The sequence below is a fragment of the Crocodylus siamensis genome, chromosome 12 (genome assembly GCF_052110815.1).
Source record: "Crocodylus siamensis isolate JL-2025a chromosome 12, ASM5211081v1, whole genome shotgun sequence".
Classification (NCBI taxonomy): domain Eukaryota; kingdom Metazoa; phylum Chordata; order Crocodylia; family Crocodylidae; genus Crocodylus; species Crocodylus siamensis.
In genome coordinates this window covers 12,167,207-12,195,142 of record NC_143406.1, presented here as the reverse complement: position 1 = coordinate 12,195,142, position 27,936 = coordinate 12,167,207, and the positions used below count along the sequence as shown (strand labels likewise).

At 43.5% G+C, this 27,936-nt stretch overlaps 1 protein-coding gene across 1 annotated transcript in view; it reads left to right on the top strand.

The window, feature by feature from the left end:
* CFAP74 (cilia and flagella associated protein 74) overlaps positions 1–27,936 on the top strand; it is a 110,165-nt gene that overhangs the window by 43,501 nt on the left and 38,728 nt on the right. Inside the window, exons 13-18 of the mRNA XM_090024482.1 lie at positions 3,883–4,056; positions 6,662–6,780; positions 12,913–12,979; positions 13,492–13,581; positions 21,000–21,173; positions 24,059–24,233. Of these exons, the coding sequence (XP_089880608.1) occupies positions 3,883–4,056; positions 6,662–6,780; positions 12,913–12,979; positions 13,492–13,581; positions 21,000–21,173; positions 24,059–24,233 (799 nt within the window). The remainder of the gene's footprint in view (positions 1–3,882; positions 4,057–6,661; positions 6,781–12,912; positions 12,980–13,491; positions 13,582–20,999; positions 21,174–24,058; positions 24,234–27,936) is intronic.

The following is a 27,936-nucleotide window of genomic DNA, read 5'->3' as shown; positions in this document are numbered from 1 at the left end:
AGTTTGAGGCTGTGGAAGTGGCCTGACCAATGGAGCCCTGGTCACTCTATAGCAGAGGTCACACACAACTGAAGTGAGAGGGAGAGGCACGTGTGATCTGCACCTTCTCACCTCCTCTGCTTCTTCCAGCCATCTACCCTTCTAGCCTTCCTGCTACCCTTCCATCCTTTCTTTTCATAGCCAGGCCCTCACACAGCCATGGATGCCAAAACCCCAAGGGTACTGCTGCAGACTATGGACATCCCTGCCCCATCCTCCTCCACCAGCCAAACCTGGGCACACCTCTAGAAAAACAGAGAGATGAGGGATAAGGAAGAGATCTAGTGCCAACTCTTGAAAGAGCACCACAACAGAGATGTCTTCGAGTATATTGCCCAGCAGATGCAGGCACAGAACCACAATGGACTGGTTGTAGTGCCATGACAAGACCAAGGTGATGAAGAGTCAGTTTCACCACATGCATGACACCAACAAGAGGTCTGGGGCCCAGAGTCAGACCATGCCCTTCTACAAGGAGCTGTCCCATTTCCTTGCCAAGAACAGGGCCTTAGACACCCCACACAGTTATGCCACCACAGGGGAGCCAGAGGAGTTGCCAGTAGGGACTGTACTGGAGGAAGAGGTGCAAGGAAGCCCCAGGATGGCAGGACAATTGAATGCCCAGCAGCAGGTCCCCAGGGGCCATGAATACTACACACTCCCAGAGTCTGGTGCATTGTTGCTGGTCCCTTCATCTTCACAGGATGTGGGAGCTGAGGTGCACCTGCAGCCAGAAGAGTGCTTCGAGGGGATCTTCTCTCCCATGGCCAAGAGAACAGAGCATGGCATACAGGAAGGGTAGCTGAGCTCCAGTACCACAGACATTGGGACCCAGGATCTGGAGTCTGGCACATGCCCATCACATCATGAGGTCACACCCAGCTGAAGTGAGAGGGAGAGTCACGTGTGACTTGCACCTTCTCACCTCCTCTGCTTCTTCCAGCCATCTACCCTTCTAGCCTTCCTGCCACCCTTCCATCCTTTCTTTTCATAGCCAGGCTCTCACACAGCCATGGATGCCAAAACCCCAAGGGTACTGCTGCAGACTATGGACATCCCTGCCCCACCTTGGACCTCCACCTTGGACCTCGACCCTGCAGACTGCAGCTGAGCTTGAGAGCCCTTGGACACTGTTCCCCACACAGGAGCCACAAATGTCCCAAACCCACTCCTCTGATACCTTGATGCCCCCCTCCCAGAGATGCAGAACATGTACCAGCTGCCCCCACTACCAGCACAGTGGCTGCTGCACCAACACGACTCATGAGCAACCCTCCTCACACTTCTTCTAATGACTCAGGCCCTGAGAGAGGATGCTGTACAGGTGGGGTGGGGTGGAAATCACAGCCTCTACAGGCTATCCCTATGGGCATAGACTTTTTGCAGACCATAATGGCCAGGAAGCTCGGAAATTACCCTCTCCTGCCCACTCACCATGTGGGGCCCCAGGCTGCTATGTGCTGTAAAGGTTTCTGTCCTTCAGCACTGAGCAGAACAGTGACTCCTTCCCCTCACTTCCCCCACAAACCCTGCCCTCCCATCCTGGAGCACATTGAGCTGCTAAGTTCCCTTTTCCCCCTGGCCTCAGGCATTTAGTAGCTTATGTCCCATTCAGAGGGACATCAGTCTGTGTAGTTGACTCACCACAGCTGCCTCAGGCAGTTGCACAGAACTGCCTCCCCCTCCACTCAAGCAAGCATGGAAAGGTACTGAAAGCATTTATTGAGCTCTTCAGGCAATGTTTAAAAAGCAGTTACAACAGTGGTTGCATGGTGCCCCACCCTGGTAGGCATTGCCACAGACCCAGCTGGCAGAGAAAGCCCCAAGGTCAGGGGCAGGAGACAACTCTCAACTATGTATGAGAACCACTACCATTGCAGCACAGCAGGAAGGAGAAAAATTCCCCCTTGTGAAAAGTCCCCAGTCCTCCCTCCCTCCCTCCAAGTCCAAGACAGGGACAGATGTGACGGCAGAAGTCCCACTCCACTCTCGCTGCCAGGATAACTCCTGGGTTGTGCACCCGGAGAAGCTGGCAAGTGGCACTCCAGCACTTTTCCCCCTCCCCTCTGATCCAGTCCTTGGGTAAAGTCCATTGGGCAATGGCTGATTCCAATTATCATGATGCAGGCAGTAACTATACCAGCCGTTCAAGGTAACCACCAACCCCCGCTTCTGCAATCATGGTCTCATCCCAGACCCCTAAAAGTAAAGCAACCTCTTCCCCACTCCCCCTCCTGAAGTATTCTGAATAGAACAGCAGTTCTGGAAAGCCAAGGGCAGCATACGGTAGACTCTTTTTAGGCAGCTGGAGTCTGGGGAAATTCACAGTGGCTGGTATGGTGGCCACGACAAGGTGGCTGAACACCTGCAGAGAGTATGAGAGATGTGCATAGGAGGTGCCAATGAAGTAAGGAAGGGATCCAGGCTGCTGGTGGAGAAAGCAGTGGCAGAGGGGCAGGTGGTAGGGGAGTCAAGCAGCCTGCCCCCATCACTGGCCACCCTTCTGCCTACCTCCCATATCTGCCCTTCTGCTATTTGCTCACCTCTTGCCTGCACCTCCTGGCACCTGTTCTTCCTTGGTGCCTTCACTCTCCCTGCCTTCATCCCCTCTGCCATCTCTAGCCCCCCATCTCCTCTCCAACCATCTTCCCCCCCACTGCCTCCCCTCACCTGCTCCTCCCCTGCTACTTACCCTGCAGCTCCAGCCCTGTTCTAAACCAGGGCACAAATCATGTGCTTACTCTGTCCCTAGCCCAGCCCAATAGCTGTTACTGAGCCAGGTTAGAGTGAGAGCAAGCATGTGCTCCATGCCCTGGGTTGGAGTGGGGCTGAAGCCTGTTAGAGCCAGAGGGTGGCATGGGGAGGGAGGGGTAGATGGGAGGAGACAGAAGCAGCAGGGGTGGGCAGCAGCTGTGGCTCCAACCGCAACCCTAGGTCAGTGCCAGAGCTAGAGCTGCAGCAGCCACCTGCCTCCTCCCTGCCCCCCATCACCTTGGACTGAAGTCCAAGATGAGGGCCTCCCATGTTAAATCGGGAGGAGGTTGAACCTCATCTTGGAATCAAGTAAATACTGTGTATTTAGATAGTCGTAACAAAATACTTGTTTAGTCTTTTAGCTTAGCTGGAAATAGAAAGAAGGGTAGAGGGACTAAGACACTGCACATTCATTCATCCTCAAGGGAATTGTCTTGTAGTGATTTTGATTGTATGGTTGGAATCTTTGGAAGAATGATGGCAATAGGTATGAGGGCTTACTATGGGACAGCTAGAATACTTATAGAGCGCAATGATTCAATATTTCCTATCTGTTCTGACCACTTCTATTTTATCTCTTACAGACACCAGTTTCAATGCCTAAATTCAGTTCTTCCTCTTGACTTTTTAAAAATATATATATAAAAATAAATTGTCCAGAATTACTGAGAAGTGGGCCAAACCACACCGCTTCCTGTTATGATGTGCACACTGGGAGATTGCATGCCTATGAACATGCAGGAGCATTTTCCTCATATGCCATTGAAAATGTGTGTCTATACTTTTTCCCCTTTTTAATGACATATTTTTCAGTCTTTGTGTAAAAAGGACCAGGTTCTGTTTTCTGCTGAGCTTAGCCAGCTCCTGTTGATTGGTCTGGAAACCTCACATCAAATATAAAGCCACGATACAAATACTAATCCATAACTACACAGTCAGTGCTTGCTAGTTTAAAATACGGGAATTTGTTTGCTTAAATGAAAGTACACATTTGTCATCTCAAGTCCTGTTCATGAAGTATTGCTAGAATAGAAGAATATGCAGTAGTTTATTTTAATAATGACACTCTTTGTTGATCTCAATTATTAGGTGTCAAAAGAAGAAACTGATCTAAAACCACATGGTGCAAGTAAAATGGAAAGAGAGATTTTCACTCAGAACCTGAAGAAACTCCGAAGTGGAATGATTCACAAGCAAGTAGTGTCTGGTCATGAATTTAAGGGATGCCCTTTTTATAGCAAACCAAGTGTCATTCACTTCAAGGTTGGTATAATAAGAGGATATGTGTTTCCACTGTATTTATGCATCCCAAGATCCTAATAAAATAAATCCGTTACAGTTAGAAACTTCCATCATCTTTAGTGGGATTTGAATCAAACCTAAGGGTCAAATCAAGCTCACCTTGCTCTTCATGATAACTGAAGTCAGTAGTAGGATTTGGTCCTACAATGACATATACCATTTTAGAAAAGTTTAGTGGAGTGGGGCTGAGCTTTTAACCACAGTTAGCTTGGAAACACTTTCCTAAGTTTAAAGAGTTCATATACTGTGACAAAGGTGATCGCATAGTCAAATGCTGCTTAGAGAGATGCAGCTGTATGTTTTTTGTTAGTCTGTCTTCTATACTCATCAAAAGTGAATGAATGTAAATAACAGTTTCTAGTGTAGGTGGCATAGATTTCAAAGTGCCTTTGCTATGTGGGACAGCATCATTTCCCCAGTTAAAAGATGCCCAAGGAAAATGGTGTAGAAGCTGAAGAAAACTAAGTGGCTCGAATCCAAGTAGATATGCTTTCCCAAAGTATCAAACTGACACCTTGGCTCTGCCAAGATGTGAGAAGTCTTTCTAAATCTTAAGGTATATTGTCAACATGACTGAAAGCTCTGCCTTCATGTGCTCTGTCCTTTGGCAAACTGCCAGTAATAGTTTCATATCTCTTCTCATATAATGAAAATGAAAGATGACAATTACATAAGAAGATGGGGGCAAAAGGAAGAAATCTTTTATTTTTTCTGATGAAACTAGAGGTATTCTTTAATTTGCTACATAATTTTAGTGAAGTTTTAGTTTCATAACTAAAATGCAGTTGGCATCAAGTCCCCATTGCTTCCTTAAGGCTTGTGATAATATTTTTCAAGAGATTTCAGTATTTCCTTTGTTTAGTTCTGATCCCTTTTCAAAATCCAGCCACTCTGACCATCTAATAGGAGGTAAATTAGGTGCAGATCACTTCTGAAAATCCACTATTATATTGCAGGTAAGATCTTGAAGTTTTCTATTTTTAAAAAGACCAGGAAATCAGCTATTCACTTGTTTTATAGTTTCCCTTCAATAGTTTTCATCTATTTCTTTGCATTTTGTCTGCATGCACATTGGGGAGCTGTGTAATAAGAGAGTGTCCTGGGCTGGTCCAAATGTAGGCCCACCCACTTGCTGCAGGGCAGACCACCGACTTACCTCGTCTGCCACGCCTTGATGATAATGATTGAAATATGTCAGTAAGGTGGGAGGCTGTCCATTTACTTGTCCTGATGCCAAGGGCTTATATACATGGCTCTGACCTTCCCTGTTCTATGTCCCATGCCTCACAGATGGCATCCATGGCCTAACACCCGGCCCAAGCTTATTTGACCTAGCACCCGCCCTCCAGCTTATTCAGCCTGACACCTGGCTTTCAGCTCAGTGGGGCCTCACCCAGCCTCCAGCTCAGTAGGACCTGACACCCAGCCTATAATCTGTTTGGCCTGACACCCAGTGTTGACTTGCTTGGCCTGACACCTAGCCTATAATCTGTTTGGCCCAACACCCGGCTCATGATCATACGACTCAGGGCTCCCAACCCCTACCATTCTCACAGGGTCTAAGCCTGGCTCAGGACCTTCATGGTCCCCTCACTCAGGGTTCCCAGACCTTACCGTTCCCATGGGCTACAATCCCCTGCCCTACACAGGGTCTCATAACTCCCCTGAAGCCTCACATCTGGCTCAGTCTCCTAGAGCCTCACATCTGGCTCTTAGGGCTTCCTAATACCCACAGGGTTGTGAGGGCTTGGGGTTATAAGGTGCCCCGCACTCACCTTTCACTGTGGAGGTGATTGGCCTGGCATTTCCAGGGACTACCCGCCACAGGCAGCCCCACCAGACCATCCTGCTCCACCAGGGTGTAGTTTTTTGTCATACCCAGGATAGGGAACCTCCTACCATCCCCATAGTCCCCCCAGACCTCCAAGGTGTTGTGAGCAGCAGCTCCAGATGGGCGTTGTTCTCCCGTCTTCTAGCAGCAGACTGCTGGCTTTGCTGCTCAGGGCCTTGCTCTTATAGTAAACAGCTGGGCCCTGTTCCCAATCAGGTAATTAGGCCTGATTGGGAGAATAGCCAGCTTCAGTCTGCTTTGCTGCTGCTCATGCCCCTAGGAGTGACGGAGCACACCTGGTGTTTGTTGCAACTGTCAAGGCCTTCTTAGGAGCTTCAAATGAGTCCGTTCTTGGTATACTATGTCTACCTATGAAGAATATAATGTAGAATAGCACCGGAGTATATACAACTGTGGGTCTCCCTTTAATGTAATTGTCTAACACTTTCCCAGCAAGGAAATGACTTGTAATCATCAAATTACCATGTGATCTCATCACCAGTTTCCTACCTTCTCTCACTAGTTTGTTACCCAGTTGCTTTTCTTGTTTTAACTTGGAGCGTTTAGGTCGTGGCCATACATTTTTGTGTACTTTTATATAGCATCTGGCAACAAGGACCGTAATCCCAAGAGGGACCATTGGGCCCCAGTGATGCCAATCAGTAATGGTACCATCATCACATATAAATAGTACTAGTTCCAGGTAGTGTGATCTAATTTCTGTGATCTTTCTAGGACTTTGATGTTGGTAAAACCTACAAAAAGAAGATCATTTTGATAAATGCATCCTACAGTGTCAACTTCTGCAAGCTGGTGGGAGTCAGTGAGCATCTTAAGGATTTCATCAGTATTCAGTAAGTAAACTGCCTCGGTTTCAGAATGTGATTTATTACTCCCTTAAAATGAGGATGCTGATAATGTTACAATCAGGCAGCTCTTAAATTTATTGCATTATGTTTTATTCTGGTGCAGTTGGTGCTATTAGATCTTCTAAATAGACAACATCTAAAGCAAATCTTATCTTCCTTTGCCGTTCTTCCTTTCTTGCTCTTTTCTCTTATTTGTATTTGCATTGTAGTACGAAAGTGCAGTATGCATCAGTTATCAGACCCCCAAATGTGAAGTGTAATTCCCACCCAATCTCATTCATGTTTGTGCTTTAAAAGGGTGTCTCCAATTGGGTTTCATTAATTACTATCCACTCCAAAACATACATGGCAATAGAAATATTCTGGCTGAAATTTTTAAAAAACATAGTACATAAAAAGAATTAGAGGCCTCACTCCAGGCTCTTTTTTGTTACTGGAAATCTTGGCAAGTGCTTTTATTCCCCTTACAGAAGTTGGTCAACAAATCCCTATACCAGAGATGCACAGAATACACAAACCAGTCACAGCAGTACTCTGGGTCATTTGTCCAGATCTTGAGGAAACCCCTTCTCTGTTTGGGAGACTCACAGAGGTGCTTGCCATTGACTGTACCTGTACATCATGGAACTCTAGACTGTACAAATGGTCATCTTTCCTGCAGAAAGGACTTCAGAAACTTCACTATGTAGCCACCACGTAGCTGGGGCACCATACTGTGCAGCCCAGTGGAAATGCTAAATCGTTGGATCCAAAGAACCACTTTTGTGAGAACCACTTTTCAAACTGTGCTTAGATCTTTGAATCCTCCTGAATCCTCATGCTCAGTATGGGTGTGAGAGCATAGTCCCATCCTTGCCGTGGGAAATGATGCTTCAACCACTTTTTAAGGTGAAAAAAATTGTAATTCGTTCCTTTTGTTTTTTGCATGGAATAAGACTATGACTATGTGCATGGACAAAAAACTGGAATAACATTTTATTTCCTGATGCAGCTGCTGCTGCAACTCCTCCTGACTCCAGAGTTTTTAATTATGTTGCCTAACAAAGAAAAAGCATTTTGAGTGTAAAGGAAGTATCAGAATAGAAACAGAGAGGAGTGAAAATGTCCATGCTAGTGCCAATACATTTTTCATTCAAGCTTCTGGGGATAACCTGTCTTCAGAGGCTATGATGGTAATATATCATGAAAGCACGTACAATAATTCACTTTGAAAACAGCATGTTTCAAGCTTTCCTTTAATGCAGTGCTTAAAAATCTAGTTCTTGTTGCCCTCAAATACAATGTAATTTTGAAGAGATCCAGCATAATGAGTAGGTATTAGGGTCTTCATGGAAATAACCTGCTTTGAAGTTAAATAATATGTGACTTGAAAAATGAAGTTAACGTTAAGAAAACAATTAGGTAATTACATCAAGTTCTTTTAGGCAAGATAAAATTTGCATTCCTGTAGCTCCTTCCTTATGACAGCTACTGAAGAGAAAGTAGTTAATGTTGCAGTTAGGTGTCCATTTTCTACTGAATTTCAGTGTCTTTCAGATACCTGATTTCCCTTGGCTTTTTTAAAAATCTCAAAAGATTATCATGGAATTTTGAAATATCCACATAATGTGTAAATTCAAGTCCCTACATAAATCAACAGGCCTTGTTGCTTTTTAAAAAGCCATCCCCTTTGACCATGTGGGCAAATAGGTTAACCCTAGTAGTGGTACAGTTGCTGTTTCAATGTTGACATTAAAATAAGTGCACTAATGGTGGGAGAAAGGGAGGAAAGGTATGTGTCCGCTAAAAATTTCATCCAAATTTCACACATATTGGTGATAAAAGATAATTAAACATAATTTGCAAATGGGCCTATTTATTTGTTAGATATATATGATGCCCTTCCCGTCAAAGGCATGTTATGAGAATTTAATACATATTAAATTATATGAGAATTTATATGGCAGTATTCTGAGTCTGTTTCTTTTTAAGTATCTCTCAGAGACTTATCTGGGCATGTTCAGAAACCCCTGAAATATCAATAAATAATTTTTCTAAGAATCCATTTGAACTTTAATATAAACGTTGAGGAAAATATCACATTTATTTAAATCTATATGGATCTGGCTTGAAAGTGGGGGAAAAAAAGCTGGAGCCCTATCTTGTGCAGAAATTCAAAATAACCAACTTATTTACAAGTGAAGGATACTAAAGCAAATTCACTTGACTCACATATAAGTGACATTTTAAGTTTTCAACTTTTAAAGCTAACTTGAGGAAAGCACTTCTGACATTGATGTTGTACCCCAGTGAAATGACAAAATGTATGAACAAGTCATATTACTACTGTACACTGATTTCATACTCCAGAGATTCTGTTTTACAGCTCACTACCCTCTGCTACTTTGTAACGATAGGGTGTACTTTGAATTTCTAGTCAGCTCAATTGGAGGATAACCCACAGTGCGTAACAAACCATCTTCCACGTGTTCAGCCCCTATTAAAATATATTGGAATGTGAACATGGCACACTACTGACAAAGTATAACCTTGGGGAGAGCTACATGGTCTGAATTCAGTTGCTGTAGAAGATCACAGAACATTTTGCCTTCTGCATTAAAAATTATTTTCAGTGTAGTTTTATGTTTTTTTATGATCCTTAATAGATGTCATTTAATTGAATACATTCTGAATTTAAAAAAAACCCATTGGGCATTTGACACTATTGGCCAGTTTATTACTGCAGTGTACTGTGCTATGTCACATCCATGGTTAAGTTTTTGACTGCTTGATTTAAGCTATTACATTTCTTAACTGTTGTCTAACTTAAATGATTAATAGTTTTTATGGTCCTTGAGAACCATTTTTTCACGCACTTTTGGATGTGCTTGGGGCTTGATTATATTTTTCTTCATATAATATATTTAATTAACTGCTTATTTATGTCAGCATCACTGATATATGATTGAAAATAAAATTACAACGTACTGAAAATCCTGTATTATCTCTGTATAATAGGCCTGTCAGAGTACTTTTCAATTACAAATTAAGCTGCAGATATTATGTACAAAACAAGTTAATGAATTTTGTGTGAAACTATCTAGAAAAATGGCTGTGGTATTAATTTTTCAATCTAAATTATACTCTGTCCTTTTATATTTACCAGGTAGCTAGCTAGAGAATTTATTGTTTTGCAGTAACGCAATGGGTGATTATATACTAATTGTTTATACAGTACAGATTAGTTTTGCATGGATTGAGCTCAGTCCAGGCTCTCCAATACTTTTATCCTCATTTTGAGTAGGAAGCTGTAAATTAATATATTATTCCAACAGTTTTCAGCTTTTTACCAAGTATTCAAAAATGTTCAAGAAATCAGTTATATCTTTATCTTCACTTACTTACCAGCCCTTAGGAGTCACCCTTATGGATTTCTTTGTACTCTTAACATTTTTTTCATAAGACAAGTGGTTATATATTTGATATGTTGAAAATAATTCTGGTGGCAGACAGTACATCTACCAAACAACAAACTCCTTTCTAACACTAAGAATTAACATGCTGCGCCTGCACATGGGAACCCTTAGTTAAATAAGCCAAACCCTTTTATAACAAGAGCTTGTGAGCCGGGTAAATGGATTGTAAACCTAGCTGCAAGCAAGTACATGTACCAATAGTACCTGGTGTAGAGCCTCACCGTGGCTACCTTCAGGCAGTTGCCAGAAAAAAGCTGTTCCTTGCAGTACTGCTACCCCCTCGTATGTTGATCTGAGAATCAGTGGTTCCATGAAGTTTACACTTATTGGTCCCCAACTCTGTAAAGGGACCAAGCTACCAAGGAGCTGAATAACACAGCACCCAGGATGATAATAGGATTATCCTAAGTTTGGGTTTGCATCAGTCATATCAGTAGTTTTTCCACTGAGGCTAACAGGAGCAAAATTAAACCTCTCATGGAAAATCCTGTAGCAATTAGCATAGCTGTAATCAGTAGTGTTCTGTAAAAAGTACCCCCAAGCGTGACAGGATATAATAGAAATTTAGAGAGAATCATCCCGTAGAATTCTACTATAGCAGGGGTGGGCAAAATGCAGCCCGCCAACCCATTGTATCTGGCCCATGGGGCCCCTAAAAAATTTAGAAAATTAATATTTATCAGCTCCGGCTGCCTGTCATGCAGCTGCCAATGGCTTGCCAAAACTCAGTATGCGGCCCTCCGCCTGAAATAATTACCCGCCCCTGTACTATAGGATATACCGTTGTATTAAATTCTTTAGAATGGTTCAAACCAAATTGAAAGGATCCCACTTTCTGTTAAATATAAAGGGTTCTCACACCCAACCCAGCACACACAATAGAACTGGAGTAATAATGTCCATGTTTATGGGACCACTGGGATGTATTATGATTAAGGACTGTAATAGTTAGACAGTAAATACTGGAGATGCTTTTACCTTCATGTTGATCATTCTCCAAGGAAAGCTCATTATCTTTTGCTGTTTTCAGAAATCCTAGTGTAATCAACCTTGTATTTGCTGTCGAGGGCTGCTGCAAGTGAAGACTTGTCCAGGAAAATGTCTCCAAATTCTTAGGCAGTTTTATACTCAGGATGCTGAGCAATTATTTGTTTTACCAGCTATGCTTGGAGAGGTTTTTTTTAAATACTGCCTTACAATAGTTACTTTCTCTTGTGATTGCGATTATGTGGGGTAATGAGATGTTCTAAAGATACAAGACAGTCCAACATGTCTGCAGATTCCCTAGGATAATGATATCTAGTTGCTTATTTTGACTAGTTTCCATTTTCCCTGTGAAGCTACTGTAGCCAGACCAGATGTTCATTTGCACCTTAGTAGTTCTGTACAGAATGCAGCAGCCAGATTTTTAGGCTCACAGATCCCATTTTGGTCACAGTTAAAAAGACATTAAATTGTTTCACTAAAGTCCCCGATGAATGTTCTGTTCATTTCATAGGAGTTGTTCAGCGTGGCACAATGGATCTGCAGACAGAAGTTACATTTGTCACACAATTGGCCTCCTGAATGTGCTCTAGAGCCATGCCACGACATACATGTATAGCTGCAGAGCACTTTTAAAGTGGCCAATTGCACAACAAATTAACCCTCATCAAATGAGGGATCAGATGAAGATGCTCCACTTGGGGTGCCAGGGGCTGTCTGTGGGGTCTGATGGGGTATGGGTGAAGTGGAGCAAGCTGCAGGCTGGGGTTTGCCCAGATTGAGCCGGAGGGGGCGGGTGGATTGGAGCTCCCTTGCCTTGCAGCCCTCTCCCCCAGCCCAGGCCAGGCAAACCCCAGCTGGCAGCTTGAGCCCTCTTCCCCCCTCCCCCATCATTTCCTGCAGCCAGCCATGAATTGGGAGGTGGGGTGCAGGAGCTGGGGGGAGAGGAAGCTCCTTGGCTGCAGGCAGGCTCCTTGGGCTCCTGCAGACAGGTTCAATCCCCTCCCCCACCAACCCAGCAGGCAAACATCTGTTGGGTCTGGGTGGGTGCTTTAACTCATGGTGCTCCATCAGTTACAGAGGGGGCCTGCACAGCTGTCGGTGCCCAATGTGAAGTGACTGGCAATTTCTATTCAGAGAGTAAGGTAGAAACACTGCTGTTTTATACAGTAGGCAGTAGACATTCTGTAGTATTGTGTAGTAACCTATGACTGCATTTACCTTTTTCCTCTCCTATTCTGGTATTTGGATAGCAGAGTTATGGCAGGTCGGGATTTACAGTAGACTTCGTGTCATACTAGTCAAAGTGGAGGACTGGAAGTGAGAGAACTTGGTTTCTAATCTTGACATGGCTCAGGTGCTTTAACCTTGAGCAGGTCACTTCTTCCTTTTGTGTCCAGTTTCACCTTCTGTAAAATAAGCACAGTAACACTGCCCTTTGTAAAGTGCTTTGAGACCCTCTGATGAAAGCTGAATAAATAATCAGAATTTGTATTTGTAGAATTATTCACTGCTTCCATGGTCTTTCACTAACCTGTCACTCATTCCGACTCCCTCAAGAAATAAATTCACTCAAGTAAAGAATGTTATATAATTTTCTTGTCAATTTTATAAGAATGGGAGCAGGAGCTTTCAAATATAAATCTAATTCAGTACTGTATATTGACTGTCTTCACAGCTTTGATCCACCTGGCCAGATGTCTGCTGGAATGTCGTGCGAAATGGTGGTAACATTTAAGCCTATGGTAAGTGCCCTTTATACAGTGATTATAAAACAAATATAAATTACATGTTGATGTGAATTGTGTAATCCACCAGTTTATTTTGGTAACAGTAACAATAGCCTAATTTTGTTAACTGTTAAGAAGGAAACAAAGATCAGATAAAAGAGATATTACTCTCATTAAAAAATCTTCTGCATCTCAAACTATTGTTATGTTGTAGTGTGGCATTTTTTAGTATTATGTTTTACGCTAGTGCCAGTCACTTAGTAGTTCTGATTTGTGTATTGTTAGGTAAAACCTTGCACCAAACTGGAACATGCTGGATGGCTCCTTGTTAAAATAAATTAGGGAGTCAACGATAAGTTGTAGTCATACAAAAACTTAGAATCTCAGAAATTGTAATTTTTAATTGTAAGAACGTATTTATTGCTTCTTTACTATAAGTTAGAGGCAGACATTTTTTCAGTAGGCTAAAAAAGTGAGGTTTAATATGTTAATATATCTTTGGCTTTTTCTTTTTTTTTAAATTTTAGATAAATGAAGCTCTTGAAGGAGAAGTAACATTTTTGGCTCAGACTGGTTCCTTCTCCATTCCATTGAAATGTACAATCAAGAGATGTGTTGTGAGTCTTTTTTTTTAAACCTTATATACTTAAACCTTGTATACTTTGGATGAGAGAGTCTCATGTAAGATGAATATAGATAGATAAATAGCACTTAAATACTGGTGTGAATTGTTAGTCAAAAACACATTTTATATTTAGAGGGGACAAAAGGACTTTTTAATAATTTGATTAATTCCTTAAAGAGTTCCCTATGAAAATGTAGTATTACTATCAATATATTTTAGAAAGATTCTGTGCAAGTGTGACAGTAAAGCATTCAACACTTATGTCTAGTAGGTACTTTTAAAATTGCGATCAAATGATAAATACTATTTATTTAAAGGTCTCAGACCCTGTATCATACAGAGATTTCTGGATGAACTTAAATTGAAGCACATGAGTATTATAATCGGATTCAATGATTATTTGAAATTCTGAACTGCCTCAGAGCCCCTGTCATAGATCCCACATTGTGCTAGGTGCTATACTCAGAATAGGGAGATGGTCTCTGCCCTGAAAATTTTACCATGTACTCAAGTCTGGAGGCTCAAGTATGTGCTTATCTGTGCACGGCTGTTGCCTGAAATGTCAGTGTTAGTATAATATATTAACTCACAAGTTATCATTTGATTCCTAGAATTATTATTTAAAGATTGTTGGTGAATAAGTTGCAGAAATAATAACCACCACAAAATTTTTATCTCTGATTGTATTTTGACCATGATGTCATACAATTTTATTTGGGGAAAACTAAACTATTGCATACAAATAAATATTTCTAACATTGTAATCAACCACATACATTACACTGAAATCTATACAAAATTATAGTATAATTAACTATAAAACACAAAATTAATTTTAAGTGGAAACCATTGGAGAGTTCATTTTAAAATGTGATGACCCAATATAACACTGGAGGCAGAGGGAGGGGAGAGGTTTTTCAAATACAGATCTGGGATGTGGATTCCTAATTCCCTTGGGTTTCTCTGAAAATTACAGCCCATGCCTCAAGAAATCTGTTTCTTGGCTTAGTTTTCTAAATAGACAAAAAACACCTTTAGATCCCACCATCCATTTACAAAAACATTTATACACTTATACAAAGTATTGTAGCCCTCAGAGAATTTTTAAATCAGATTTTACTTGAATATAGGACTCTTATTTTTAAGATACAATAAACAGTATTTTGACAGGCACTAATTTTTTCTTAATTAAGGGCTTCTAATTTCTCATGGTTTATCATGATTTCATTTATCAAAGCAAGAGTTCTTCAGAGATTCCTTATCACATAAACAAATATATATCTGTCAGAACATTGCATTGCAGATTGAATGAGATATAGATGAAAATGTGCATCTATAGATTTATGTATAAAAAATTCAGGCACTGATGGAAATGCTGTGTAGGATGATCTTTCCAATAGGACTGTGCGAAGGGGGGGAGGGGCCTTGTGCTCCTGTGGGATGCTACATGCACCCCAGCATCACAGCATTCACAAGCCACACCTGTTACCCCAAGGTATGTAGGAAAAGCATTTAAAGCTGTGTCTATGTACGAATCACTAATTGTCTGAATCAGCATCAGATCTTCAGATTCAGATTCAGCCAAATCAAATCAGGGACAGTGATCCAAATCTATTAATCGAATCACTGTCCCTGATTAGGGCCAAATCCAATGGAATATGGCCAGTTTTGCACACCCCTACTTTCCAATACTTTAGTCACTAAGGAATCAGATCAGCAAATGCAATATTAGAACCCTGGGAGATCCTGGCATTAAAAAACCCAGCACCTAATAAAAGCACATGACAGCAGCGCATGCCACCCAAAACTGGAGCCGTGCTCCTGCTGCCAGCTGCCAGCCAAGCTCTTTGCTGCAGGATCACTGCAGCTGCAGTTCCTAAAGGCCCCCAGGACCCCAGATAAGGCTCTTCCCTGCTCCCGGGGACACGCCCAAAGGGTGCATCCATACGAGCATGCATATGTGTCTTGCAGCATCTCAAAGCCCTTTGAGATGCTGCAAGAGGCACGTGCAGGAATTAAAATTTTTTCCCCACGGTACAAATGTGCAGTGCAGGGGCAAAATTAGAACCCTGGATATCCAGGGGTCAAAAAAAAAAAATGCAGGGAAAAAAGTGGGGCATGGCATGATCTCGGATTGTGCCCTGAGGCAACCAGAGGCTCAGTCTTCCACAGAGACGCTTTGCTGGCCAGACAGAGCATCTCTATGGCTGGCCCTCGCCCAGGTGCTAAAGCATGCTGCCTGCCCATGCAGGGCAGGCAGCATGGCAGCTGCAGGGAACTGGATCCAGGCCAGTAAATAAGGGGTGGGAGGTGCTGGAGGAGGGGGGAAGTGCCATGTGGAAACCCCTGCCATCCTTGCCCACTCCCCCAGCCCCCCGTATTGCTGCCCCATCCAGCTCCATTCCTTGCCTGCACCCCCAGCTCCCCCATCACTGCCTTGCCTGGCCCCATCCCCCGCCTGCCCCCCGGCCCTCCCCCAATCGCTGCCTCATCTGGCCCCATTGCCTAACTGCTCCCAAGCCCCCACGATCGCTGCCCACCCGTCCCCATCCCCCACCTGCCCCCCCAAGCCTCCCCAGTCACTAACCTGCCTGGCCTCAGCATCCTGGCAATTAAAAAAAAAGAAAAAAAGCCCCACACTCACCAGCAGTAGCAGCTGTCGGAGTCACTGGGGCCTTGTGGCAGAGCTCCCCTGTGCAGCATGGGACCTGTGTGACCTGTGTGACAGCTACAGTGGACCCAGCTACCTAACAGAGACCCTGCAAACCCCAGCTGCACCCCCACAATGGGGCAGTGGGGGTGCTAGGTGGCCAGGGCTGGTCCCCAGAGCCCCCCTGCTACTGCCAAAGAGTGAGAGGCTTTTTTTGTTTTTTTGTTTTTTTTAAGTGCCAGGAAGCTGGGGCTGGGGATGCAAGTAGGGGATGAGGCCAGGTGGGGCAGCCATTGAGGGGTCTGGGGGAGCAGGTGGGGCAGCCATTGGGGGGTTAGGGGTGCAAGTAGGGGGTGGGACTGGGTGCGGCAGCCATTGGGGGGCTGCAGGAGCCAGCAGGGGATGGAGCCGGGTGGGGCAGCAATCTACAGGGCAGCAATCCATGAGGCTGGGGAGCAGGTGGGGGTGGGGCAAGTGGGCCCTGCAGAGGAGGTAGCCCTGGCTGGGGCTGTAACCCCTGTTGAGGGCTGTAGCTCCTGCAGGGGGATATGGCCCCTGTGGGGGGCAGTCTGTGAGCTGTGCAGGGGAACTGCATCCTGTGGGGGCCAGGGGACCCACCCCTCCTGAGCAACACCCCCCACAGTCTCCCCACAATTCACCCACACCTACCCACACACCCCATGGTCCCCCACATCTCTCCACAGGCACCCACATCCCCCCTTTCTATCCCTCTCCTACAAACTCCACACCCCCCCAGAACACACCCTGCATACTCAGCTGCCAGACTGGATGAGACCTGCTGGCAGGAGCTGTGGCTGCAGGGGCATTTGTCCCCACATCCTGGTTAGTGAAGGGGCCACAGGGAGTTCTAACTGCTCTATGGTAAGAAAACCAAAGGCAAACAGCAAAACATAGGTATTTAGAATTCATTTTATTATGATGATAGAGACACTGGTAGGCTTCCAAATTGCTTTAACACTGTAGATATATCAATAAAACATTGCCAAGCTGATCTCTGTCTCTCTCTCTTTATATATATATAATGGTTTTTTGTTTTAATTGTGGAGGAACATGGATTTCAGGGTATTTTACAGAGTGTGTGAGGGTGGGTGGTGCACACTTCGCCGTACCCACTGCCTCCCCGCGTCGGGACTGCTTCCCTGTAGCTAAGAGTCACTCACCTGAGGGCTGCATGCGTCCGGTTTGCCTGCCACAACTTTGATTGTAATCCGGTTCAGTGTTGTTTGTCTGGCACGTATCAGTCCAAAAGTGAGACTCCTTGACTCTCAAGGTCCTGCGTCAATGGGGGCTCCTCCACCCCTATACCCTTGCCCGTGTCACCAGTAAGTGACTGCCTATCCGGGCAGGTCACCCGTCAGTACGTCACTTAAAATGTCCGCAAAAGAAACATAAGGTCAACACAAAGTTTACAGCCAGGGATTCTCTAGAACAAGGAGGGTGCTTTGCCCTCCGCAAGCTCCTTGTTATTACCCTATCTGCTGTGGGCATTAGCACCCTTTTCTGCAGCCCTCTCTGGGCTCTTCGGCCCTCTCCATGGCTTCCTCAAGCCACTTAATCCTTTCGAGTACCGGCAAGCCCCTTCGTCTTCTGTGAGTGCCCTTACGCTATGGTATATACGGCTCCCGGCTCCTGCTGGGTCCAGCTGCTCCCAGCAGCGTCAAACAGTCCGCGGCTTTGCCGAGCCCATTGACCCGACTCCCAAGCCCTGTTGGGGCTTACCCTTACCTCACCAGGTTCTGCAGTGCCTCAGGACGGTACACCTCTGCCTGAAGGTGCTCCCACAGGTCTTGGCTTCCCCGCGGCTTTCTTCCGGTTCCGCTTCCCCCCCCTCCTGGCACCGGGGTCTCCTTTGTGTTGGCCCTCGCTGTCCAGGCCCCGCCTTCTTCTGCGCACCTGGGAAAGGTGAGTTTGTGCCCTGCGTTCTGGGATTGAGTATGGGAACTTACCGCGGTTGTGCCGGGGCGGGAAACCTCGGAGCCCGCCCGCTCCTACACTCTCTCACAGAGTGACTTTGGGATTTTTTTATCAGGGATTTTTCAGTTTTCAAATGGGGAACACCTGAATTCCTGCTAGGGAGGCAAGTAGCAGGACCCAGGCAGAGGAACCTGCTCAGAGCTGGCACTTTGGACCCAGCTAGAGGTGGCTGACCTTCTGGCCAGTAGGGGCCAGGAGGACATGCTTTGACAGTTAAAGTAGGCCACCACACTAGGAACATCTTCCAGGCAATAGCTGCCTAGATGGCTGGGCAGATGTCACATGTGGCAGTAGTACCGTGCAAAGGCCAATTGCAGCCACAGCCCACTGGCAGCTGGCCCAGAGGGGCAGATGCCTCTACTGGCTGTGCAGTCCCCATCCAGGTCTGGCAAGTGGCAGCAGGTCACAGCCAGGCAGCAGCTCCCACTGCCAGACTGCTGCAGTACGTAAAGGGTGCAGGGAACTCTCAGGGCTGCTTCAGTAGTCCATCTGGCACAAGGGGTAGTGTCCCCAGGTACCAATTGGCCAGTCCCCAGAAGCTCCTGAGAGTGAGTAGCCCTGAGTTACTTGCCAGGGCAGCTTTTTGTACTGATGGGGCCAAGACAGGGCAGCTTTTTAAACTGCTGGGGCAGCACAAGTGCTGGCCCTGGTCTCTAGCTCCCCCTGGCTGCAGATCCAGAAGGAGCCAGGCAGGGTTATTTTGCCCAAGTGGCACAATTTGCCCCACACCAAAGTGAATGTCTGGGCACGTGCGCTGAGGCAAAAAGCCACGGCTCAAGTTTACACCGCTTCTATTTAAGCTGCTGCAAGCACACATGCTTGCATGTGTGGACATGCCCAAAGAGATCATAAAATGAAGCAAAAATAATCGGTTGTGCTAAAAAGCAGAATAAGAAAATAGAAACTGTAAAAGGAAATTCAGTATGCTTTTCAGTAAGCCCAAATTTATAAAGCACTTAAGTATGTACTTAATTATAAATACAAGAGGAGTCCCATTGACTTGAGTAGTACTTCTTGTGTACCGGGATGTGTGATGTAATGCTGCTGCACAGTAGTAATGAACTGCTGTGCAGTCAGCATCACAGAAAAGCCATTTGATGATGCTACTGCACAGCAACTACTGCACAATAACAACTGCACAGTCAGTGTCTCGTGTAGACGCGGCCCTTGTATACCAAAGCTTGATCCTGTCCTCAACTGCTTTGCTGAATTGCTAAGGAAAATCAAGATGAACACTGCATTACAGTCTTAAAAGCAAGCACTCCAGGGTTTTGACAGACTGTCAGAGGAGCAGCTATTACACCTTCAGGATCCGCACCACTGTTTTGCACAGTTCATGTATTATGCTATGGAACAGACAATTTGCTGGCAGAAACTTTGATTTGTACAAGTGCACGGTGTCTGTTGCTTTTCTTCAGCAAAAGTTCTCAAGGGACATGTTTCTTGGTTTAGTTTTCCAAACAGACAAAACACCCTTAGATCCCACCATCTCTCCTTTTCATTTAAAACTATTTTAAAAGTTTAAAACTTGCTGATTTTTTTTTCTGGTGAATGAATATCTGTATTAAATATTGCTTCACTGCTTGACCTAGCAGCTCTCCCTGACTTGGCAGCAAATTGCCAGTAAATAATTTGTCTAATAAATCAGTTGCTACATATTTGCTACTTAAATATCAAATTTAGTAACACAAAATACCTGCAAGAATATATCCAAATGATCGTGAAGTATTTTACATGTAACTTTGAGGATTGTACATATGACTTAGCAATACCAAATGATCAGATCTCTTCTATCTTGGATTCAGTGATTTTTCCCCCCGCCCCGGGCCATAACAAGTGCAGACATTTTCTGTTGCACATGTTTACATTCCTTGTCATCTGAGATATACTATGGATCTTTGCTTTGTATATTGTGGTTCTTTGCTTTGTGCTTGCTTCCTTTAAAGTTGCCTCTTGCAAACTGGAATTGTTTCCATTCCTGTTAGATAAAGCTCAGTAAGAAGAAAGAAAAAGTTATGAACTAGAAACTTTAAATTTTAACTAATAGTGTGTATATTGTATGAAGTGAATGTATTCTGCATATCTTAAAAGTGAGAGGGAATCAGCTCACTGTGGTCCACTAGCAAATGGCCAAGTAACAAGCTCCACAAATCAAGTCATCTTCACTACCTGTATACCTGAAATTATTTCATATGCCTCTTCTGACCCACAATTTAAGTACAACATTAGTGGAAATTCAATCTGTATTAATCAGTTAATGTAGGGGTAAAACCACTCTACACCAAGTAACGAAATAGGATCTGTTATAAATGGATCTTCAGTTGATGCAAGACATTAGACTCTGCTCTTTACAAACATTGTACCAGCAAGATGATTCACATTTGTGTGATAAAAGAGGAACAACAGGACTAAATACTGTACTGTATTTACATCATTGTATAAATTCAGAATAATTCCCTTAATTTCAGTGGAGTTACCCCATATTTACAAGCTGATGTAATCAGTCACAGTATTTGGCCCACTGTTTCTGGTGTCATATAACAGAGAGAAAGGGAGGTTGCTTGCTTTAATAAGAATTTGTTGTTCAAATGAGTTGGATTCTATACAAGAGACAGAAGAGTGCCCATAATTTGTGTCATTATTTGACATTGTCTTTGAAGTGTTAATAAGAACTTTTAAGTCTTATGCTCGAAATGGTAGATGTTCATTTAATTGACATTACCAACTATCTAGGACAGCAGTAATTATAGTTTTTCTCCTTACAGCTGGCACTAGATAAAGAGCTCATTGACTTTGGCACTCATGTGGTGGGAGAGACAATTTCACGGACCATCACCTTGACAAACCGCGGAGCTTTGGGAACAAGATTCAAACTACAAATGTCAGCAGGTGACAGCGGTACATGCACAACAGCAACAAAATCGTCCCTCAGAAGAGTGGTGGGTCCAAATGCATTTCATCATTGTGATTTAGACACTAACTAGGAAAGCTTGGTAGAGGTTTTGGTGTTAGCAATACTGTATGTTTAGCAGTACTGTATGACTGTGACTTTCCTAGTTGTATAGGAAAGAAAGCTTGGAATAGTCATACAGTATTGCTAACACCATGCATTGAAAAACAATGATCCAGCCCCCTAAAATTATTAGATTGGCTTAAGAATCATAATCAAATGTTAATACATTTAGGAGGTTGAATATAATCAGATAACCTTTTCCTGGTTTTTTTCTACAACCACAAGAGCTAAAAACACTTACAGAAATTCTTACAGGATCAATAAAAATTGCTGGAGCTGGGGCTTCAAAAAAACTCCAAACAAACCAGCAACTATCACAAAACTAGTAATAAAATCATCAGAGTTGGCAAAACTGGCATATGAGTCTCATGTAAAACTCAATTTATTGAAAATTCCTAGTGGAAAACAATTACTGTTATTGACAAGTTGTTAATATGTAGAGAACAGGCTCTTCAAACTAAGAGTTACATTCAGTCAGTTTGGATGCCTGAAAACATTTTCAAAAGTAGTTCATTAAAAAAATTTAAAGAGAGAAATAAAAAAACCGAGTGCTGAAGTGGGTTCAAGTGATCAGGGAGTGATGTATGCTCAGTGTCTGAGCCAACCCCCATACCCTGCATGAAACCAGTGTTGTGCTATCAGGTAGTCCCTATGGTCGTTGTTACAGTGTCTGAAGCACGTAAACAGAATAAGTGAAGGAAGGAAGCACAGAACCCAGAAATGCTGATTCCTAATCTGTTGCTCTGCTAGATATTTCTGGAAATGTGGAACAATTATGGACAGTAATAGAAATCTGCTTAGTTAGAAACACTTTTAGAGTGGGATTGGTTCTTTTTAAGAAGATTGAATAGACCCAATCTGAAATCAGATTAGTTTTGTGTTTTGGACCAAAGATTTTTCCAGAGCAGTTGTGGGGTAGTACTTCATGCCCTGTAATTGCTGTCTTGATTAACACCATTGTTATAAATGTGACTTTTTAAAGTCCTGCAGTAGTTGAATCTACTGTAGTTGTGCGGATGTTCTCTCCCTGTCAAAGCACATGTATGGAGGGTGACTTTTCATTTAGTATTCAAATGGTTCTTTATAAACAAAGAGGAAGTATAAGGATATTTAATTCTATGTTTTTCTAGTTTTTATCTGCTTATTTTAATTATTGAAATGTAATTGGCTCCAAGAAATATCGAAACTCCCTGCTCAGGAAAGTAATCCCATGTGAATCTAAAGAAAGGGACTGACCGTCCATAGAGAAGACTGTATTAAACCCTGTATACAATTGCTGAGCTGATTGTTCATCATGGATTTCAGCTTTAATATTGTCATCACTTTAAAGTATGAATCGTATAAGAAAAGTGACTTTTGACAAATTCCAGCTTCTAAATCCACAGTTTCTTCTTTGTTTTCTGTCATAACTACTTTGTTGACCAAAGCCTATTTTTATGACTTGTGAATTCCAGTTAGCATTTCAAATCCAAAATAATGTAAAGAGCAAGGCCAGCTCATCAGTCACATAATTACCCAGTGTCAAATGCATAATCTTTATTATTGGAAAGCAGGGCTGTGTGAAGCTTTGGTCCCTGATTCAATTTGGTGGAGATTTGGCCTGATTTGGTGGCTGAATCTCTGAATCTGAACCGAATCAGAGGACCCTTTAATCTCTCCGAATCAAATCAGAAACCTCCAAATCAATTCAGAGAGATTTGAACATTAGACAACTTTAAATGTTTTTTCTGCATACCTCTAGGTAGCAGATGGCTGTGAATGCTGCAGTGCTGGGACACATGGAGCGTCCCACAGGAGCATGGGAGGCTCTCCAGTGTGCTTGGCAGCAGACCTGGAAGTGGACCAGAAGCACTTTCGGTCCACTTCCAGGTCTGCCAGAGAGTGTGCTCCCCCCACCCCTGCACTCTTCCGGCTTGGTGACTGGTGCCTCCTGGGTCTGGGGTGGGGCACCCAGGGTCCCCCCATGGCCGATCACCAAGCTGGAGGAGTGTGGGGGAGGGGGGGCCCTGTGCACTCTACGGCAGACCCGAAATCGGGCCAGAAGTACTTCCAGTCCACTTCCTGGTTCACTGCCAAACACGTAGAGGGCCCCCCCACACTTCTGTGGGACACTCCATGCGCCCCAGCATCACAGCAATCATGAGCCATGCCTGCTACCTCAAGGTATGTAGAAAAATATTTTAAAGCTGTGTCTATGCCCAAATCGTTGATTCTCCGAATCAGCACTGACTCTTCAGATTCAGATTCAGCCAAATCAAATCAGGGACAATGATTTGAATCAATGAGTCAAATCACTGTCTCGGATTTGGGCTGAATCTGAATCGAATAGGGCCTGTTTCACACACCCCTACAGGAGAGAATCACAAAGAGTCACAGACAAGTCAAGGGATGCTTGACTCAGATCCCAAGCTGAATTTATAAGCTTAGACAAATTAAAAAAAAAAACATAGTTATTTGGTTTATTTCAGGAGACTTGTTATGAAGTCTTTGAAAGGGAATAAACATAAAATGTTGCATAATCAATACACCAAAGTCACTTTCTGAATGCTATCACTTCTTAACGAGTGAACTACTTCAGTTGCCTTTTTATGTAGTAAAAATTGTACTACATTACCAATAAACTCTAGTATTAAAGTTAGCAGTCTTTCTGCAAAGCACAGTGCCTTGTCTCAACAAACAATACAGTCATAATTACTATATAAGTCTACTTTCCTTTTTAAAATGGCAGATAGAATTGGAGGTATAAGCAAATAAAGGTTTACATCATGATTGACTACATTTTAAAATTCTTTCTATAAATATTTTAACTAGATTAGTCCAACACTGGATGGTGTCATCTCTGAAGAGAGGGATAGCAGCAGTCCTATGGGATCTGTGTTTGAAAAGAAGGAACAAGTTTCTCCTGATCAGACAGATGAAACTATCAAATGCTTAAGTCAGCCTGAGAGCCAGAAGACCAAAACAAGCCTGGATAGTAGCTGTACAAGTAAGACTCTGATTTACAAAATAACAATACATATCTTAAGGCCAAACATTTTCTGTTTCTAAGAGTTTCCTGTAGTAAGCTATAGCACTCAGATACGTGGCAGACTTGCCCAGTGAATGAGACAATTACTAGGCCTGTGTGAAGCAGCTAGTATTTGCTTCAGATTTGGCTGATTCGGGGGACAGTTATTCGACTCGGTGATTTGAATCAGTGTCCTGAATCAATTTGGCCAAATCTGATTCAAAGGAGTCAGTAGGTAAACTTCTGCTCTCCCAGCCCCTCTATGGCTGCCCCCCCCGGGCCCAGCTCTGGCCCTTTAATTAAAAAAAAAAAAAAAAAAAAAGCCCCAACTCAGTGGCTCCTGCCAGGCAGGGGGCAATCCCTGCTGCACCACACTGTGTTGGGGGGCTCTGCCACAAGCCCCTAGAAACCCCGAGGCCACTGCAGCAACCAGTGAGTGGGGGCTTTTTTTTTTAAAAGGCCAGGCGGGACAGCCATGGGGGGTGGGGATGGAAAAGTGGGTGGGGGCTGGGGAGCAGGCAGGGGATGAGGCCTGGCAGGAGTCCCTGAATGGTTCCCTCCCTCCCCTCCTTCAGCCCCCCCTCCCCCAGCATGGAGTCCAGGTCCAGCTCCATTCTGCAGCACGTAAGGACTGCCTGAATAGCTGAAACTCTCCAAATCTTTTCCGAATTGATTCAGAGAGCTTCGAATCGATGTGGACCTTTTAATTGGTCGCCTGATTCCATTTGGATTTGGAGCTTCGGGCACCGAATTGGGCCAAATCTCCTCCAAATCAAATCAGCACCTGAAGCTTTGCACAACCCTAACAATTACCATTGTAGTACTAGTAGTAGTAATATAGTATGTTTTTATTTTAAAGTTTTCTCAACCCAAAGGTATCCAGGCAGCTGACAAAAAAGAGAATTGTGCCAGCACAGTTTTTTTTAGATCGGTTTTGATATATTACCCCAGCTGCCCCAGCTTGTCAACAACTCAGCATCAAACAAAAACTATACAAAATCCAGCTAGATTTTTCCACAGAGACTTTAAAATTGTTATCATTGTTCTTGCCTCAGGAATTGAATACCTACCTTTCAGAAGACAAATCCGCATGACAGTTCTATTTTTACAACCTACAATTTTAGGAACAAAGTGACATAAAGATGAACCTCTTAGACATTTTTCCTCTCATCTTTTAATCTTTTCTTTGTGCTTAATAAGATTGGGAGAAAAGATTTATATCTGGCAATGCAGATATTGAGAAGCTAAGTGTTCCCATTCATGCTGGTCATTAAGTTATTCTGATCAAAAGAAACTGTTCGTCAGCCTAGTGACAGATGAAAAAGGCTGAAGTACTCATTGCCTTTTTTACCTCAGTCTTCACAGGCAAGGTCAGCTCCCAGACTACTGTACCTGGCAGCACAGTTTGGGGAGGAAGTGAGCAGCTGGCAGTGGCAAAAGAACAGTTAGGGACTATTTAGAAAAGTTGAATGTGTATCAGTCCATGGGGCTGAATGCGATACACTGGAGGAGGCTTATGGAATTGGCTGATGTGATTGCAGAGCTGCTGGCCATTATCTTTCAAAACTCATGGCAGGTAGGAGAGGTCCCAGATGATTGGAAAAGGGCAAATATAGTGCCCATCTTTAAGAAAGAAAGAAGGAGGATCCAGAGAACTACAGACGAGTCAGCTTTACCTCAGTCCCTGGAAGAATCATGGAGCGGATCTTCAAGTAATCCATTTCTAAGTGCTTGGAGGAGAAGAAGGTGATAGGAAAAACTTTCTCACCAGGACAGTAGTAAAGCACTAGAAAGGCTACCCAGAGAGGTTGTGGACTCTCCATCCTTGGAGATTTTTAAGACCCAGCTAGACAAAGCCTTGGCTGGAATGATCTAGTCGGTGATGGTCCTGCTTTGAGCAGGGGGTTGGACTAGATGACCTCCTGAGGTCCCTTCCAGCCCTAATTTTCTGATTCTATGATTCACATTTTTTTAAAATCAAAATATTTGGATTTTATATTTGGAACTTGATGGGTTTTGTTAGAATTCTTATATTTTGTTAGAGTTACAGTGCTCTCTCCACACCAGTGATTCTCAAAGTGTCACAGCACCTTGGGGTGCCTTGAGATCCTTTCAAGAGTGCCACACAATGTTAGCATTGCTGGTGTGCAAATATTATTCACATCATAAATTCTGAGATTTCAAATAGGAATCCTTAGTGTTCAAAACATTCTGACTTATTGGGATCTTTTAGTTATTTACAGCATAGAAATTGCTCAGTTTTTCCTCTTTTTGACAATGAAAAATAACAAAGTCCTATACTTTCCAAAGTATATTTTGAGTTTAAAGAAGGGTGCCTTGAGTCTAAAAAGGTTGAGAACCACTGCTCTATACCATACAGCATCTGCAAGTTGTCTTTCAGATGACATCTTAAAAACTGAGATTTTATCTGCTCTCCATGTCATGCAGAAATCCCATTACATTTTTTAGGGTCAATCAAAATTACCTTTCCTCCAATCGCTGTGAAGCATGTCATCACCAATTAGTAACTGACACCCAGTCCTTTCATACTATATACACAGATAGATGGTAGGTGCCAACCATTTTGTTCCGACACTGTTTCAACTAATTTTGAGGTTGAAAAAGCAAAATCGGAATGAAACAAAGGCCCTCAAAATAGCCTCAAAACAAAACAAGGCTGATTAAAATGTTTCAAAAGTCAAAATGTTTTGCCCATAGGCTGGGGATGGGAAGTCAGTCCAGCTGGGCTAATTTCCTATCCCCAGCATAAGATCCAGCAGCGGGCAGAAGGCAGCCCAGCTGGGCTTCTTCCACATCCCCCATGCTACGTCACACTGGGGGCAGGTGCTGGGCTGACTCCCTATCCCCAGCGAAACTCAAAATAGCATCAAAACAGCCTTTCTGTTTCGACAGAATGGAACAACTGTTTTGACTCAAAATTAAATTTGATACAAAACACTGTTCTGTTGAACTGCAATGTAGTGCAGGGGGTGAGGAAGCAGCACAGCTGAGCTGTCTCCCATCCCGGGCACAATGTAGCTCAGGGGACTGGGAAGCAGCCCTTCTGGGTTGCCTCCCACCCCCACTGAAACTCGAAAGAGAGTCGAAACAGCTTTTCTGTTTCGATGGAACAGAACAGCTGTTTCAACTCAAAATGAAATTCAATATGAAACACTGTTCCATCGAACCATCGAAACTGAAGGCGAAACAGAATGGTGCCGTTTTTCACACAGCCCTAATGGATGGAGTTACTTTGGGGTCCTTCTGGAGCAAAGATGCCATATGAAGCAAAACTATTTATTATTGTACCTGTACTGAAAAAGCTTCATCTTTGGGTGGACATTAAGCGGCACACTGTACAGTACAGATCCTCTTGAATGCATTACCTCACTGTTCTTCTGCTCATCGTACTCCCGCTTAGATTGACCCCAGTTCAAGGTCTCTGGTTGGACCCAGTTTCCATTGGTACTACCATGGTTTCAATCACATTTACATTCCACTGGAGTACTGAACTGCTTCCAGGAGTGGAAGATCCTTCAGTCAAGATGATGGACCTTCCTCTGGACTAGAACAAGCCATAGACCATGTATTCTCATAAACAAACAAAAATCTCTCTCTAGAGCCATGGTAGGCCCACTTAAAGGCCTGTAAGAGCTGATTTGCATGCAGTATTCCCCAAAAG